This window comes from Lucilia sericata, unplaced genomic scaffold (genome assembly GCF_015586225.1).
Source record: "Lucilia sericata isolate MDLA Ls3-8-SP2 unplaced genomic scaffold, ASM1558622v1 Contig001682F_arrow, whole genome shotgun sequence".
Classification (NCBI taxonomy): Eukaryota; Metazoa; Arthropoda; class Insecta; order Diptera; family Calliphoridae; genus Lucilia; species Lucilia sericata.
The window spans coordinates 65123-83252 of record NW_023995592.1 but is presented as its reverse complement, the minus strand read 5'-3'; the positions used below and the strand labels follow the sequence as shown (position 1 = coordinate 83252).

At 33.1% G+C, this 18130-nt stretch overlaps 3 protein-coding genes across 3 annotated transcripts; 1 reads left to right on the top strand and 2 right to left on the bottom strand.

The window, feature by feature from the left end:
* Positions 1-1043: 1043 nt before the first annotated feature.
* Positions 1044-12014, bottom strand: LOC119612408. Its single transcript, XM_037968212.1, has 8 exons — positions 11780-12014; positions 10666-11726; positions 10209-10590; positions 9906-10120; positions 5875-6016; positions 4308-5806; positions 1615-2005; positions 1044-1540 (listed from the first exon to the last, which is right to left on the bottom strand). Exons 1-8 carry the CDS (start codon positions 11900-11902, stop codon positions 1235-1237), a joined length of 4119 nt encoding a protein of 1372 aa, XP_037824140.1. The 5' UTR covers positions 11903-12014; the 3' UTR covers positions 1044-1234.
* Positions 7025-9890, top strand: LOC119612414 (ribonucleases P/MRP protein subunit POP1). Its single transcript, XM_037968219.1, has 3 exons — positions 7025-8853; positions 8924-9453; positions 9520-9890. Exons 1-3 carry the CDS (start codon positions 7128-7130, stop codon positions 9859-9861), a joined length of 2598 nt encoding a protein of 865 aa, XP_037824147.1. The 5' UTR covers positions 7025-7127; the 3' UTR covers positions 9862-9890.
* On the bottom strand, positions 12015-17939 carry LOC119612407 (zinc finger protein 208-like). Its single transcript, XM_037968211.1, has 9 exons — positions 17556-17939; positions 16407-17497; positions 15960-16341; positions 15680-15906; positions 15625-15632; positions 14340-14470; positions 12991-13844; positions 12545-12926; positions 12015-12476 (listed from the first exon to the last, which is right to left on the bottom strand). Exons 1-9 carry the CDS (start codon positions 17676-17678, stop codon positions 12297-12299), a joined length of 3378 nt encoding a protein of 1125 aa, XP_037824139.1. The 5' UTR covers positions 17679-17939; the 3' UTR covers positions 12015-12296.
* Between the last annotated feature and the right edge of the window lie 191 nt (positions 17940-18130).

Genomic DNA, 18130 nt, shown 5'->3' with positions numbered 1-18130 from the left:
ACCCCCCAAAAACTTTACGCCTCGGTGTCATTTTTGCAAAAAGTGATAATTTTCTCAGACTCACATCTTGCAAACTGTTCGGAATTTTGAGTCCTTGTCATAAGGAACAAAAATTGTAAACATGTAAAATCAAAAAAAAAATCCATCTTCAAGATCAAAATCGCAAAAGACTATAAAAAATTTGATTTTTGTTTCACTTTCAAGTGAAACGTATACTTAATATTTGTAATATCAATAAATCATTAACACGTATACGTACAGGTGTCGTGCAATTTGTATTACTTCCCAAAGACAAAAAAATAGCAGCACGTTAGTTTGTAGATCGTTTTCATTATGAATAATGAAGTATCTGTTGGTCGTTTAACTTATTTAACATGTTGGAGAAATTTTAATCCCAATTTCTTTAATATTGGTTTTAATTTGAACTTTATGAAATACACTTCATCTCGCATTAAACAAGTGTAAATCGATTCAAAACTAAAAATTCTAGAATTTGTAACATAAATATTCTGTTATTTGAATCGCATACAATTATAAAATTTTCTATTTTCTCAGTAATTATTTATACTAATTTAATTTCAACATTATTTCATTTAATATAGAGATCCCAAGTCCATTCGATCATATATAAGATTTGAACTGTATAGTCATTACTCATATCAATTCAACTATTTTCTTTTAGATACAATTATTCAGACATGTAAACGTTTAGATAATATCTTAATTCATAAATTTGTTTTACTATTATTAATGCAAAATTTGTTAAAGTTGGTTTTAATTTCACTGTTGGTATATTTAAAACTACTTCTTTTTCCACTAATTTCCTTACCCTTAAGTGACCTTAGAATGTAACAAAAAAATTTTAAATTTATATTCAGACAAGAAATTTACTGTCGGTTTTACTTAATATCAAACAAAATTTTGGTCTAGCTAATTCTTATGGTAATTAATCGAGTGTTTTACATATATTCCAAAAATGTTCTAGACCAACCTTTTGATTGAAATAAGAGAACTTTATAGAAAATCTGTAAAAAGAAATTAAATTAAATAAATGAAATAATTTATTTTATCATATGATTATGAATATTAAAAACGAAAAATTAGTATTTAAATTAAAATATTTATAAATAATAATTACATTCGTTTTAACATATGTATGTATGCAATGTGTAATGTAAAGTAAGTGTCATAGTGTGCATGTCCGGTTCAATTGTTTGTTTCTGTATAATTCTACTCAATGTAACGTCATGTTGGCATATAATATTTGAGGATTTATAACCGTTGAAGGTGGTATAATGGGTAATGGTGTTACCAAATGGGAGGGTGTAGTTTCGCCGGGTGCACGTTTTGTTTTAACAAATTTACTACCCTGTTTAGCTTGTTTCATAATATTTGGTGGTATAGGTTTACTACGATCTGCCTCCCATTCGGCCCGATGCAGACGTTGTCGATGTTTGTACATATTAGCATTCGAAAAGAAAGTCATGGGACAATTGGGGCAAGTATACAACACCTCGCCTGTATGAACAGATGTATGCTCCTGTAATGATACAAAAAAAATGCAAATAAAATAATTATAAATTCCTAAACAAATTAGTTATTTTTATTAATTACCCTTAAGTCCTGTGCCCTTTTAAATGCCTTATCACACATTGTACACTGGAATTTTCTTATACACTCATGATTATGATAAATGTGTCTTTTTAGAGCTCGTGCCGTTGAAGAGACTTTATTGCAAATATGACAACGATGTTCTGTCTGCACGCCTTCGTGTATATTTTTCATGTGTTGTTTAAGACCTGACAAGTGCCGTAGCCAAGCACCACATATTTCACATTGTTGAGGAATGGGTGCTGGTTTTGGTACATCCGAATGTTCCAGTTCGTGATGTTTTTTAAGACTGTAGGTACTTTTAAATGTTTTGCCACATTTATCACAGATCACCGTTCTCTGTGGATCGTGTACACTGCGCATGTGATCTTTGAGTTTTGTTTCAGTTGGACATCTAGAAAATTATAAAAGAAAAGGTAGAAATTTATTGAAATTTTAAAAAATATCATTATAACTTACAAAGAGAGAGGACATTGGTATTATTTTCCATAGTTTTTTTGTTTTCTTTTTTTTTTAATTAATTTTAAACAAACACTTTTTAATTGCAACTTTTGGCAATTTTTTAACTTTTTCTTTTTCTAAAAAAAATATTTTATGCGACGGTAGCACAAAAACTTAATACCTCTATAACATCAATATATAAACACCAATTGTATTATTAAATGTTATTAAAAATAGTGGCCTATGGAACTAAAACTGACAAAACATTTTTATAAAATTAAATCACTTTTTAACACAATAACAAAAATCATATTCAGATATTTTATATCTTAAGATGCTTCTATACAAATCTAAAAACTGTTCTGCCAATATCAGAATAAAAAGACTAAAACTATTGTCTAAATTTTGTTTAAATTTAGAACAAAACTAAACATATTATTTCAGAAAAATACGATAAAAAAATATTTCAATTTTAGGGGAAAATTTGTCGGACAAGGTTTCATATTTCATGAATTATTATTCATATTATGGTCCAAATAGATGCTCGTTCTCGTCAATCACTTCATCCTTTAGATAAAAAAGTGTACTCATCATCTCTGAGATTGATTGGGTAACAACCCCTTTATCATTTATTGCTGAAAATTTTAACAAATTAATTTTTACATTTCTGACCTATTAGAAACTCGTCCCCATCAACCATCTCGTCCTTCTGAGAAAAGAGAATACACGTCATGTCTGAATTTGGAGTATCCTCTCTATCATGTCTTCTTTATATTACACGGTAACTACGTTGTCTTCACCCACCTTCATTCACTGTGATAGACTTGAAGGAAGATCGTACCAGTGCCATTTTAGACCTCCCCCACTTAACTTATTAAGGACAACGAATGCATGTCTTAAAGGTGCAGCAACCTCTCTCAATCAATTTCAAATCGTGAGTTGAAAGCTGGAGATCCCCAAGATCTGAACGAAAGTGGAGGTCTCAGATGGTATTTGGGCAAATTCCTGTCGAACTCGACACGTGTAATATCAACAATTTCCTTGTGCACCAACATAATATGACCTTCCTTGCAACTATGAATACATCAATCTAGCTCTTATCAATAGAGTTAGAATTAACTTTTAACAGGTTTAAAAGCTAAGCTAAACAGTTCCTCTTGGGATGTCTTGTATATAAGAGGAGAACAAAAGTATTTAGATCAGACCTCGTCAGCTAGTTTGAGGTCAAAATAGTCAGACTAGAAATAGTGGGCGTAACTCCCACATAAAGAAAATATTAAGTTAGTATAACCGAGAAAATATAACAGATTCTTAAGACTTTGTATCAGTTTGAATATTTAAGACAAAAATGGGCGGTCTAGCAATTGGGAGAGTGGCACCTCCCATATGAATTAAATACAAAAATTCGTATATCTGAGAAACTATTAAAGGTCGAAACCTCAAATTGTGCATAAATACCTTCAAAATGCATAAAAACATTTGTGGAAAATATGGCCGCACTAGTAATAGGGGCGTGATAACATCCATATGAATTAAGTACAAAAACTCGTATATCGGGAAAACAATTAGGGGTAGAATCCTCAAATTTTGCACGAACAACTTTGAAATCCATATGAACATTTGGGGAAAATATGACCGGACTATAAATAGGGCGTGGCACCTCCCATATGAATTAAATACAAAAATTAGAGGTAGAATCCTCAAATTTTGCACGAACATCATTGAACATTTCTCTAAATATTATTTTGGAAAAAATAGAAGAACATCAACATTTTTTTGTTGTGCGGGTTATTCAATTAAATTCATTAAAATCTTCTAAAAAGGGCTTTAAAATTGTAAAGTTTTCATATGTAAATAACTTTTGAAAGAAACATCAACAGATTTCGCAACACTCATATTAAATAGTTTTAGATGTAGTTTACACGCTGCAAAATTCTAATAATAAGTATAAACAGATACAAATATTTAGGATTTTGAAAAATAACTATTAACATCCACAAAATAAACACAAAATTCGAGATATCATGAAAACTTACAACTAAATATACTTTATGTTACAAATTAAGAATTTTAAAGCACTTGTTTTAAGTTTTTGATTCATATTTTTCAAATACTACCTATACATATAGTTATTAAGAAAAATAGGCCACTTAAGGTAGGGAATTGATTATTTTCGAATAGTTTCAACGAACATGACTCTGTTCGATTGTTTTTTCTTAATGTTCGTAAATAAAATAAAATAAACTTGTACTCACTTTTTCTTGCACTCGGGACATTCAAATTTGAATTCTTCTCGTGGTACATGTTTCGCCACCATGTGATGTTCAAATGAAGCTTTAGAGGAAAATGTTTTCGAGCATTTTTCACACTGGAACGTTTTCTTGTATTTCGATGCAGGTGGATTGGGCAGGTGAGTTTGTTCGTGACTCTCCAGTTGCGTAGAATCACGACAGACTTTATCACATGTCTTGCACTTGAAATGTTCGGGATTGTAATGAACCAATATGTGTTCGGCGAGAAATTTGCGTGTGGCAAAACGACGACCACAACATTCGACAAAGCCATGATCGTCATTATGATCCAAGCGGAAATGAGCACGCATTTCTCCGAACGTATGGACCAGAAGTTCACATTTAGGACAGCGTATTTTTTCAAAGAATTTCGTTATTATGGAATCATATTCGGCCTGTTGGGCTTGACGGGCCTCAATTTCTTCTCGACTCATGCGTTTTGGTTCTACCAAAGGTTTTTCACGTTTCTTATATTTCTTGGGAACATTGCGTTCTTTTTTCATAATAACAGCAAACTTTTCCTTTTTCTTGTTTTGACTTTCGCCCCAGTCAGAGTCATTCGAAGCATCAGATTCTAGCTCTGAGTGAGAGGATTCTTCCGAGTCCTTATTGTAGTTATTATCATTATCATCATCATAATCATCTTGTGCATAGGCATCATCATCTTCGAAATTTTCAGCGGCTATGGCAAAGCTATCATAGTTTTGTTCATCTGTGGGATTTTCTGTTTTGATTTTTGGCTCTGCTGCATCAGCGTTACCCGTTTGTTGTGCTGTAGAACAGGAAGGTTGATCTTCCACATCTTGTTCGCTCTTTATAGCCGCATCTGAGGCCTGCTGTTGTTTCTTTGAGCGTTTGGTACGTGGTGTGGTAGCTTTAGCTTTTTCATTATCCGTTTTACGGGGTCTACCTCTTCTTTTATTGCTGCTTTCTTCCTTATCTGATTTATCCATTGAATTGGATAATAGAGTATAGTTTAGGTCCTCCAACGAGCTGGATTCGTTTAAACCTTCTTTATTGAGATTTTCATTTGAAGCAAAAACATCAGTGGCATCAGCTGCAGGAGATTGTTCTTTCTTAATACGTTTTGTCGAGACCTTGGGACTTTGATCCCGAGCAGAACGACCACGACGACTCGATCTGGCACTTCTCTCTGATACATTAGCAGTCTCTAATATTTCTATTTGTGGCAACAAATCCAAATCATGTACCTCAACCTTAACTTCCGGATCAAATATGGAATCACCCATGCCATTATCTTCCATAATGGGATCTTGGGCCATAGAAGGATCATCTTCGGACTTGAGCATAACATCCTGAGGTAGTGGATCGTCCAATACTATAGTCTTGACTGCTATATGTTTATGAACTTCCTCTACTCTCTGATAGAGTATATGAAAATCTCTTACCACTTCCCAACATGTCATACATATTTTTTGTACATCTTCACAGTTCCTGTTTGTCTAGATACAGAAAAAATTAAGTATTTTTATTGTCAGTACAAATCATACACATATTTCTCTACACTTACCTTCAGCCAAAAATATTTATTAATAATCGCACTTATATCTAGACGTAAACCTTCCTCTCCAAATATTTCTAAAAATTTTGGACCCGGTATCGTAGGATACTCTAAGCATAACAGGCATTTAACCACCATGTTGTTTTTTCTTCAAATGTTTGACTGACTGAGTGGCTTCGATTTTTCTTTCTTGTTTTGCGACTTTGAGTTTTTCCTTTATTTCGATTTTTATGAAGCCAATATTAAAAACGTATTAAACATTGTGTGTTGAACATTTTATTTTATATTTAAAATAACTTATCGATTATTATTTTTTATTTAAAACATAAAGATTAATTTAATGTAAAAAAACTGCACAAAAACTATTTTTTCTTCTTGACGCTACAACACAACCTAGAACTGTAAAGATAATGACTATTTGGTAACTATATAATGGTTACTTTTTACGATTATTTAATGTCAAACAAATGAAACATTTTAATACAACTGATAATTTTAACTTTTATTAAGAAAAATTCAATCAAGTTTGTTTATTAATATTATTTGTCCTTTATAATATTTTTTAATTTTTGATAAAGTATTAAAAGATTAGAATATTGAAAAAATCTATTGTTTATTGTAATGAGTAACCAAAATTGCTTGTTAGTTTTTATATCACTATCACAAGCCAAATATTTTAAATAAGAAAACAGAGACGCTTGTATATTTTAAACGGCGTCTAGATATTCACCACAAATTGGTAACTTTGAAAACTTGAAATGTAAATTAAACCCGTTAGATTTTGAAGTAAAAATTAAAAATGTTTTAATTTGAAATAATAATTATAACGTGGAGTCTTCTGAAAGATTAAAAGAATCTTTGCTATAGTTTTAAATAATACATTTGTGGAATTCAATTCAACTACAGCTTTTGCATCAACCAAAAGAGTTTTTCCCAGATGACTATAAATCTATGTACTGATATCTGTATTATTTAGTCTAAAATATTAAAATATATATGAGCCTAGATTTGTTTAATTCATGATTTGCACTCTCCTTTCCCAATCGATAGGAAAATAAATACAAATTCAAGCGATTTTTATTTCGAAACAAACTCTGTGAAACTAACGATGTGGCATCCTAATAATGGAACTATGTTGTCACAACTTGATGAATTATTTGTTTATAAGAAGAAGTGTCCATACAATGTGATTTTTGAAACCGCATTCGTTTAATTTTTATTTATTTTTAGTTTTTAATTTCTAAATAATAAATTTAATAAAAATGGTGTCAAAAAAACTGGAATATGATTCCTCTCTAGGAGGACCAGTGGTGCTAGGCACTCATATGCCCACCTATAAGTATGCGGCGTCAGCATTAAAGGAAGTAAAGGAGTTGGTCAATGCGAACAAGCAAAGCAATTCAAATAAATTAGTATTCCAGACACTACCCAAGCACATGAGGCGCAGAGCCATGTCTCATCATCCCAAAAGATTACCGCGTAAATACAGAGCAGCTCATATACATCAAATGTCCAAATCTGGCAAACCACAAGCTACCAAGAGACCATCTAGAAAACACCGAAGAAGGCCGCAAAATCTGCTTAAAGACTACTTAAGACGACAAAGAAAACACAAGTGGCTGGAAACACATATTTGGCATGCCAAAAGATTTCATATGATAGAAAAATGGGGCTATAAGCTTCCCTATGCAAGTTGTGATAAAACGTTCAGGGCCTGTTACAGAGCTACTGCTGAACACTGTCTCCTACAAGATATTTCATTCTATGCTTGTGTAGAATTAAAAGGAAGTATGGAGGAGTTGGCCCAAGGTTTCCAACGATTAACCAGCCAAGAATGTGGTTTATCGTTAACGGCAAAAACATATTTAAATGGTCGACGAGAGGGCTGTATAGATGTATTCAAAGCTGATGCATATCCTTATAGTGCTTTGGGTAAAGTCAGATTTTTGTGGCGTTTTGAGGGTGAACAATTCCAAGATGTTGACAGAAGAACCTTATGGTTGTGGCTTCATCCAGGAGCTTACAATGTTCTTTTAGAAGAAATAATTAAAGTGTTTGATTTAAAGTCCTCCAAGACGTGTAAAGTGCCTTTAGAAGTTGCAGAGGAAGTGGAGCAAATGTCAACAAAAATGCAACAGGATAAGATTGTCAACAAAGATAGAAAAGTAGCAGTAAAGATACAAAGACGTTTACAATTTATGACACGTACTACTGCCAGAGAAAATATACCACACTACAAGAATATTACAGGATCTGTGGAACTTAAGGAACTTAAAAATACTTTAAATAGATTTAGGCTTACAGGACCATTGGCACAAGCTATTTTAAATCGAGCTTTTAAAGTAAAATCTTTAAACAAAGATTTGGAGCAAAAAAAGTCTTGGGTAAATGAGGCTAACAAGTATGATAATAATCTACTTGACCATCATGAGAAACAACAACAGTTTTGGACTAAATGTCAGGATAATATTACCTCTCCATCAGAATTATTATCTAATATGGTGCTAGCACTGAATATAGAAGATCCTCGTATACATAGGCCACAAAAACGTTCAAAAGCTGTGTGTGAGCCAAAACAGCAGGCTTTTCTCGAAGCCAGCGATCTTCTATTGGATGTAAAACCTGAATTAAGTTCTTCCGCTTTGTGGTGTGATCAGTTAAGAAATCGTATCGTTTCTGAAATGTTGAGTACTCATGAATATTGTTCGCTAAGAGCTAAACATGTTATAGTACCAGGAAAATCTTGTCAATTCGAGGAAACTATGCAGCCAGTTCCCATCATACTAATACAACGACCCGGCTCGCAAAATGCCAATTACAAACGTTTAGGCTATGGATGTGGTTGGGATATCATTGCACCGGCGGGATATGGTATGTCAATATGGTTATCGTTGATTATGTGGGGAGCTAGGGCCGGCGGTTTACGAGAATTCGATTCGTTAGCTAGAGAAATGGGAACCGAGGAACATTTACCAGATACAGTGGCAGGTATGTAGTGTTACGATTCAGCTAATGATTCACCATTATTATAGCTATTGTTTTCTTTTTTACTTCATAGGTCTACATGCCTCCTCCGATCGTTATAATGAATTATTTACAAAATACTTTCGTTTGCCACCCAATAAACGCTGCAACTATCGTAAATTTGCTATTGTATCACCATTCCGTATACCTTTCCAAGAACTAGTACGTGATTGGCGTCCTCCAAATGCATGTGACAATAATAAAGTAAACAAAGAGTTTTTCGTTTTAAGAGAACGTCAAAAGCTGCAGGATTTGGCAGAATGTGTTAAAAAATGTAGTCTATTTAAATTTCCCAAAACACTGTCAACTCAATGCCTAATACAAGTCAAATTGATCATGAAGTCAAGAGGAAATCCCAAAGATTTTTCAGTTATATGTTTGCCTACGAAGAAGGATTTGAAGAGAAATCTAAAACAAATAAAATTAAACAATCGTGAACCGGTATTTGTGGAGCCTTTGCTAGCCGATCCCAACGAAAAGGAAAGACATCAATTGCGTATGCAGCATAAAAAGCTACTGAAACGTTTAAGAGCAAAGAGAGTAAGAGAGAAACGCAAAAAGCAGGTAAGTTGAAAGTTTTTTTTTTCGAATTTTAAATAAATATTTAATTTATATTTATACTTTATCTAGGAAACTAGCTCCACCAGGGTGTACATAAGAGCTGCCGGCACTTCAACCTTATGTTTAGAGCAATTTAAGAAAATGTGTCAACTATGGCTGCCACAAGATACCTCAACTTTATTTAGCGTACGCAAACAAGGTACTCGTGAATGTTTTGGTTATTGTTCCATCTCGAATTTTTGCTTAACTGAAGGTACCGTGGGCGCCACTGCTTATATTACGGTCGAAGGTTTAAAGCATTTGTTAAAATTATGCCAACAGTGTCATTTAAAACAACCGGTATGCTTAGTACGTTCTGCGAATAGTCGTAATTATCGCTTTGCCCAATTTCAAATTAATTTAGATGTTTAATTAATAATAAAAATAAAAAATGGAAAGTATTTTCTGAGTATTACATATCTATTGGCACATTAAAATCTGGAGGTTGGGTTATTGTTGGAGGTTTAAAATTAGGTGGCAAATTTCCAGAATATCTCTCTCTCGATGTTTCCTCCCATTCCTTGGGGTGTACTCTCTTACGATGATTATGCATATTGGCATTAGAATTGAAAGTTTTCGGACACCATGGGCAGGTATATAGAATCGTACCTGTATGTGAAGCCATATGTTCCTAAAAAGAGAACCATAGTAAAATTTAAAAAATGTAAAATCAACATACATATACATTTTAAAATTTATGTTTTCGAATAGAATCTCACCCTTAAAGTTTGAGCTCGTTTAAAAGCCTTTTCACATATCGTACACTTGTGATCATATCCCATGACGTGTTTGTACTGTACATGACGTTTGTGGGCCTTCAAATTTGGTGATATTTTCGAACATATTGAACAAGTATATTCCTGTTTTCCACCCACCGGATGTATCATATCTTTATGGCGTTTTAAGGCTTTATTATCAGTCAAACGTAAACCGCATACGTCACAGCTTACCGTAGGAGCACTTTTTCCTTCATGTTGCAACATATGACGTTCGAAAACATCTTTACAGCGTATAGATTTTCCGCAAATATCACATATTTTTACATATTTCTTTAGGTGAACTGAACGATAATGACTGGAAAGTAAATAATTTGTGCCGAAACTGTAAGAGAATAAATATGAAGATAAGAGATGAAACAATCTAATTTTTGATGAAAAATCACAGATTCGTACTTACTTTTTGCCACATTCGGAGCAAGGAAAACGTTTCTCTTCATCCGACAAATGTATCATTCTATGTTTTTTTAAAACACCAATTTTAGCAAAACCTTTTCCACAAATATCACAACAATGATTCTTCTCCGCATTACCTTCATGCATTTCAACATGCAACTCCAGACAACGTCTATCAGCCAAGACCTTACCGCATTGATTACACTTAAAGTAGTTGGGATCCAAATGACGATGCACATGATCGACAAGAACACTACGTCTATAGAATTTCTTATTACAACATTTGACATGACCTCGTTCATCGTGTTTTTCCTCGAAATGTTTGCACATAGCAAAGAAGGATTTCATTGGAATACTGCACAGAAAACAGGTGATTTTGAAATTTTCCTCTAGGAATTTGTCTCTTTCATTGCGTTTCGTTTTTGGTGCATCAGAATGATTAGATTTAATATCATTATGCTCTAACGATTCCCTATCGTCGCTATCGTCATTGAAACTGTTTTCGTAATCATTGTTATCAAGAGAATTATTACTTTCATCTCCTAAAGTTAGCACTTGCGATTCTTGTTTAATTTCGCAGGTGGTGAGGTTGGTATCAATTTCATTAGTTTTATTTAAGGGATCACTACCATTAGAAACCGCTTTGATATTACGTTGCTTACATTTGTTTGTTTTGGCTTTAGTTACCTTAACCCCTTTACCTTCCCCTTTACGAGGACGACCTCTTCGACGCCGTTGCAGTAAGGTCATATCATAGTTAGTTTGCTCTTGCTCTTCGTTCAATACATCTTTTAATAATGTTTTTTGTTCCTCTATTAATATGCTGCCTTCTTCTAAATGATTATCGCTCAAATTATACTCATTCAAAAAATTCTTTAATTCGTCTATAGGATTTTCTTCCAATTCGGCTGCAGTCTTCTTTAGTAGAACTTCATTTTCTTCGACATTTCTCACCAGCAAGCCAAATTCTTTGTGAGCTTCTTCTATGCGCAAATAAAATTTATGAAATTCATACAACTCTCTCCAGCAAGGGGCACATAACCAGGATTGGGTCTCCATATGGTTCTAAAAATTTTCAGGAAAATATTAAACCAGCCTTTTATTTTCCAAACACTTACCATAGTCCATAAATGTTTCTCTACGATATTTTTAATATCCAGTTCCTGTTTTCCATTTGAAATTATACTTATGCAGTCGGCAAGCTCCTTGTTTATTTCCAAACATAGTAAACAACTTTCCATAGTCAAATTGTATATATTTTATTTAAAATATCAACAAATTAATCGCCCGACTAACCCCACAGATGCAATGTAAACAAATAAAAAACAGAGTTGTAGAATTTATCAAACAAACCCCCACTGTTTGACAGCTGGACGAACAAAAACAGATGTGTTATCGGTATTTAACGGAAATAATTTTAAACAGTAGTTTTTGAAGGCGGTTTGGGACGAAATAACTCCTTAAATTCTAATCTGTTGAAGAAATCTTAATTCTTATTAAAAATTAGATAAAAGATATGTCAGTCTATGTAAAGATATATAACAGAATGATCGGTTTAATAGTTTCTCCATAAAACTAATTAATTTTTCTGGAAATTATTACGTTATTCATCTTTATTTAACTAGGCAAATAATTTCATTTGTATCTTTGTTTTTTTGGCGGTAAATTGCCAGTATACTTTTTACTTGTTGCCTCCAACCATTCTACAGGGTGCATCTTTTTACGATGACTATGCATATTAGCATTTGAATTGAATGTTTTTGGACACCAACTGCATGTATATAAAACTTTTCCTGTATGCGTAGCCATATGTTCCTAAAATTAATAACATTTCCTTAGATATTTGCTATTAGACAAAGACTAGAGTTATTAAAAAAATGTACCTTTAAAGTTCTTGCTTTTTTAAAAGCCTTTTCACATATTTTACACTTATGATCTAAACCCATTACATGTGAAAACTTGATATGTCTTTTATGGGCCATAATATTCGGTGATATCTTTGAGCAAATGGTACAAGTATATTCCTGATGTCCACCCACTGGATGTATTGTGTTTTTGTGTCGTTTCAAACCTTTCGTACTTGTTAGAATGAGTCCACATATATCACAACTATATGTGGGAGCTGGTTTACCTTCGTGCTCTAACATATGCCGCTCAAGATCATCCGTTGAACTTAAAGATTTGCCACAAATATCGCATATTTTAGCATAAACTTTCAAATGGACCGCATGTACATGATTTGATAGTAGATATTTGTTGGCAAATCTAATAAAATAAGAAAAAATAAAAATTATTAATTTATTTTTGTTAAATTTCAAGTTCATGTTACTTTTTTTTGCAATCTGTACAAGAAAATGGTTTTTCTTCTTCGGGCAAATGTGTTGTTTTGTGAATTTTCAATTTCGATTGGCACATAAAACTCTTGCCACATATATCACAGCAATGATTTTTTGCCACACTATCTTCATGCGTTTTTAAATGGGATTTCAAGCATAAGCGATCGGCTAAAACCTTATCGCATTGCGTGCACTTGAAATAGTTTGGGTTTAAATGAAAATTTATATGATCGAGTAGATAACATCGTCTAAAAATCTTTTTGTTGCAACATGTCACATAACCACGAATTTTATGTTTCACTTTGAAATGTTGACACATCTCATGGAATGTTTTCATGGCTATTTGACATAAACAGCAGTTGATATTGAAGTTTTCGGCAATGAATTTATCCTTCTCATCAATTTTGTATTCATTGAGATTTGTCGCTGTAGTGACGTCTTGATTTTGCAAAGATTCCAAATCAGAGTGTGAACTATCCATTAAATCGTTTTCCTGTTGGTTGCAAACAGTATTCAATGCAACTGTTTTAAATTCCCGTAATTCATTAAGGGGATCCTCAGATGTAATTTCTGTAGATTGGTCTTGTTTTATTTCAATTTGTTCGATTTCATCAATCTCGTATTCAATGGAGTTTTGTGCTATTTCTGGTTTAAGTCTCATATGATAGAGATTTTTTAATTCCTCCTCACAGGCTTTTCCTTTAGATTCTTGTAATTCAATTTTATTTAAAGTTTTAATAAGACCAAATTTATGGTGAGACTCTTGTATCTCCTTAAAGAACTTATGAAAGCTATAAAGTTCTTGCCAGCACTTTTGGCAAACACCTGTTGTGGGTATTAGAAATTCCTGGAATAATAAGATCAAATGTTATCACATTGGCCGAGACTAGAATAGATAATATATTACAGTTGATGCAGGTTAAGGCATGTAGTTCAGTAAAATTCAGGAAGGTAGTCTATTTTGTTCAGAAAAGACAATAATATAGACAAAATCACCCTAGGCTATAAATGAATAATACTATAATCCAAAATAAAGCCTAATCTATAGATTAGACCATGCTTTAGAATTTATGTAGGTAAGTCTATAGACTTGATTCTATTTCAGATTATTGGTTATATTCCAAACTAAAGAATAGCATGTTGTCCAGACTATGGAAGATATAATAATAGAGATTTCCCCTTCCAACGTACTGACTTAGGTTTTCAGCAATAAATAAGAAAATCTTCACTATTTGTAAACATCAAGATTACCATTAGCAAGCCGGTCCAATCGACTTGTATTACACTTGTCAGAATTCAAGGACCGGCTGCTGTCATATTATATGTAAAGCAATGCACTCACCATGGGCCACAAATGTTTAGTTATTAAAAACTTTACGTTGAATTCTTGCCATTGCAATGAATTAATTGTTATAAACAATTTATCCATAGATAAGCAAAGCAAACATTTATCCATGCTGAGGAAGTAAAGAACTTATTTTTCAGCAATTAAAATTTACTTATTTATTTATTTATTTATTTATTTATTTTATTTATCTATTTATTTAAGCATTTTTACAATTTTTTTTAGAATTTCTAAATTAGGAATAAAAAAAGTAATTGTTTACATTTTGCTAGTGATATTTATTTAGATGATGAGTATTTGGTTGTTGAGTAATCAGTGAATGTTTCCCAAATAGTTATAACTACCCAATAGGTTTCATTCATTATTCCAGAGGCCTTATGGGATTCTCTCAGCCATATTTTTAGTTCAGCTTTTGTTGCGTCGAATAGTTTCGCGTTTGTCAGGTTAACTGCCTCGAGCTCCCTACCTTTTAAAGCTATTACATTCTAAATGAAACAGTGGGTAGAACCACGAAGATCTTATGGGGTGAACCTGATGAGAGCAAGACGAAAAATCTCCTCAAAATGAGCAAGTCTGAAGTTAGTATGATGGTACGTATTCTGAGTGGACACACAGGATTACGAGCACATCTATGCAAAATTGGACGTGCGGATTCAGACGAATGTAGAGCATGTGGAGAGGACAGTGAAACTCTGGAGCACTTTCTTTGCCACTGCCAGGCATTCGTCGAAGTTAGATCTAAGTATCTTGGTAGTGATGTTATTCCGGAAATAACATTCCTGACTAACACTGATTGGAAGATTCTTAGGAATTACGTTCAGGAAAATAATTCATTCAGAGTTTTTTTCATGATAAGGAACGCACAACAGGCCCGATAGTGGCCTAGGTGTATTTCTTCGGATTTGATGTAATATACATCCTCCTATCAACCTACCTACCTACCAAATAGGTTATGTTAGTTAGTTATTTTTAGTTTGAAGGGAGAATGCAAGATTCATCAATGGAAGTTTCATTAGACCTGTTGTGGTCTCCTTTACCAGTGCTATTCGTGGGATTCGAACACAAGACATCCGATCTGACAGACATGGATACTATTAGTCATTACTTGACTACCAATACATAGATGTTAAAAGATTAGAAAACAGAGTCTGATTTAAATTTGTTCAAACAAAAACCTACTTTATACGAAAAACTAAAAATCTATTAAAGGACCTAAATAAACGTCCAATAAAAATTCATGTGCGCTGAAATTTAATACAAACACATTCGTTGTTATTATTACAATTTTTTCTTATAATTGCATATTTTTATTTTATTAGCTGTAGCAGTTTCATTACATATAAAGAGGTATTTCACATTCGTTAGTATTGTTTGAAGGTGGCGCAGGAGGTGGTGGATTATAATTAGGTGGTAAATTGCCAGAATATTTTTTACGTGTAGCCTCTTCCCACTCTTTGCGATGACTCTTTTTACGATGACTATGGAAATTGGCATTTGAATTGAAGGTTTTTGGACACCATGGACAGGTATAGAGCACTGTACCCGTATGAGAAGCCATATGTTCCTATAATTGAAAAAATCTTATTATTATAACAATAGTATATCTCCTAAACTAACCGTTAAAGTGTGTGCCGTTTTAAATGCTTTTTCGCACATTGTACATTTGTGATCGTAACCCCATTCATGATTATATTGGACATGTTTCTTGTGAGCCTTCAAATTGGGTGAGATCTTAGCACAGACAGGACAGGTGAATTCCTTTTTCCCACCCTCAGGATGTACCATAAGTTTGTGCTGCTTTAAGCTATGCTTATTGGCCAAAAGTAGGCCACAAACATCACAGCTCACTGTGGGCAATGGTTTGCCTTCATGCTGCAACATATGCCGCTCAAAGACTTCCTTACATCTTATCGATCTGCCACATATATCGCAGATATTTATATATTTCTTTAAATGTACCGAACGCACATGATTGGACAGTAGTGATTTACTGGCAAACCTTAGAAAAATACATTAAAATTAACGGAAAAAATTCATTATGTAAAGTATTTACAGTTAACATACTTCTTGCCACATTCCGTACATGGCACATGCTTTTCATCTTCCGATAAATGAGACATTTTATGAAGTTTCAATGACATATACATACTGAATTTCTTGTTGCAAATATCACAAGGATGTACCTTTTCCTTCTTATCGTTATGAGTTTTATTGTGCATATTCAAACATTTGCGATCGGCCATCACCTTATCGCAAATAGTACATTTAAAATAATTTGGATCTACATGCTGATGAACATGATCGACAAGAAGACTACGTCTGTAGAATTTCTTCTTGCAGCAGATAACAAAGCCAATTTGTTTGTGTACTGTTTTGAAGTGTTTGCAGAGGGCATGAAATGTTTCAGCTGGAGTTTGGCAAATACTGCAGGTGATTTTAAAGTTTTCCGTTAGGAATATATCATTTTCATGATTTGTGCTCTTCGAAGATTTGCATGTTGATTTCTTTTCATCGAGTTCTGTGGCATCTTTGTCGGGCTCATAATTGGAGTCAGTATCTGTGTCCAAGTTATTAGCTTCATCATCATTTGTTTCCATTACATCGGGATCATCTTTAATGGGGTTAGCTTCAGTAGTTTCAGGGCCCTTTGTTGTATTCGTTTCAGACTTTTCACTAGATTTTTTAGATTCTTTAACTTTTACTGTTCTCGGTTTTCTAGTTGTATTCTTTTTGTTTTGTGTTCTTTTACTTAAGGGATCTTCAGGAGCTATACTAGTTTCGTCTAAGACATTCCTCGCTTGACGTGCTTTTTTATTTCTGGTAAATGGAAGATTTTCCTCTTCCAAGGGCTCTTCACTCTGTTCTTCTTCTTTTATAACCATATCTTCTTCCTCAAGAAGATTTCCACTATGAAGCGATTCCTTTAACGAAATCTCTGGCTCAAAATGTGTTTCATTAAATGTTACATTTTCTATGGAAGGCTTGAAATCCTCATTTTGTGCCTCATCACTTTTAAGGCAAATCGACTCAACTTTCTTCAATGAAGTTCCCAATTCTGCATGAGCTTCCTCTACGCGTACGTAAAATTTGTGAAAATCATATAATTCTTGCCAACAACCAGTACATAGCCATGAACCGGATATTTGTATAGCTTCCTAAAATTTTTACTGCAATAATTGTTTATCCAAGACAGGTGTTAGAATATCTACTTACCATGGGCCAGAAATGTTTTTCAATTAAATTCTGCACATTTAACTCTTGCCACTTAATAGAGTCAACTTGTATACAACCAACCAAATCCTGTCTAATTTCTAGACATAACAGGCAACCTTTCATTGTTTATTATAAATATTTTTTTAATTAATATTCGTCCTGGAAATTTATCGATACCAAGGTAATAAAATACAAAAAAACCTGAAATGAAATGTCAATTATGACATTTAATCAAATGTAAACAATAACAGAAGTCGATTTGAACAAGATGATATCTGACACCATTTTGTAAATTCTATGTTTAAAGTTTGACATATAAACGTTCGATGTTTATGTATTTTTTATATGTTTAATTTGTCGTTTCACCGTTCACATTTTACAATTATTTATCTGCTTGTTAGCATCTTGTATGAATTTGGTTTGCAAAAATATTTATAAGAACAGAGTTGTTATACAACAAAAAAGTAGGGTTCTAAGTTGACTTTTTCAATATGTTGTATTATTCGATTTTTGAAAAGTCGACTGACTTTTCGACTTCTCATTTTCTTTTTCATAAAAAATTGGATTCCGACATT

Coding starts and splice junctions, on each gene's coding strand:
- LOC119612414 (XM_037968219.1), top strand. CDS start 7,128: ATGGTGTCAAAAAAACTGGAATATGATTCCTCTCTAGGAGGACCAGTG. Junction 8,854..8,923: donor TTTACCAGATACAGTGGCAG/GTATGTAGTGTT, acceptor TTTACTTCATAG/GTCTACATGCCTCCTCCGAT. Junction 9,454..9,519: donor GAGAGAAACGCAAAAAGCAG/GTAAGTTGAAAG, acceptor TACTTTATCTAG/GAAACTAGCTCCACCAGGGT.
- LOC119612408 (XM_037968212.1), bottom strand. CDS start 11,902: ATGGAAAGTTGTTTACTATGTTTGGAAATAAACAAGGAGCTTGCCGAC. Junction 10,121..10,208: donor AACGAGCTCAAACTTTAAGG/GTGAGATTCTAT, acceptor TTCTCTTTTTAG/GAACATATGGCTTCACATAC. Junction 5,807..5,874: donor ATAAATATTTTTGGCTGAAG/GTAAGTGTAGAG, acceptor TTCTGTATCTAG/ACAAACAGGAACTGTGAAGA.
- LOC119612407 (XM_037968211.1), bottom strand. CDS start 17,678: ATGAAAGGTTGCCTGTTATGTCTAGAAATTAGACAGGATTTGGTTGGT. Junction 17,498..17,555: donor AAAAACATTTCTGGCCCATG/GTAAGTAGATAT, acceptor TAAAAATTTTAG/GAAGCTATACAAATATCCGG. Junction 13,845..14,339: donor CTAAACATTTGTGGCCCATG/GTGAGTGCATTG, acceptor TTATTATTCCAG/GAATTTCTAATACCCACAAC.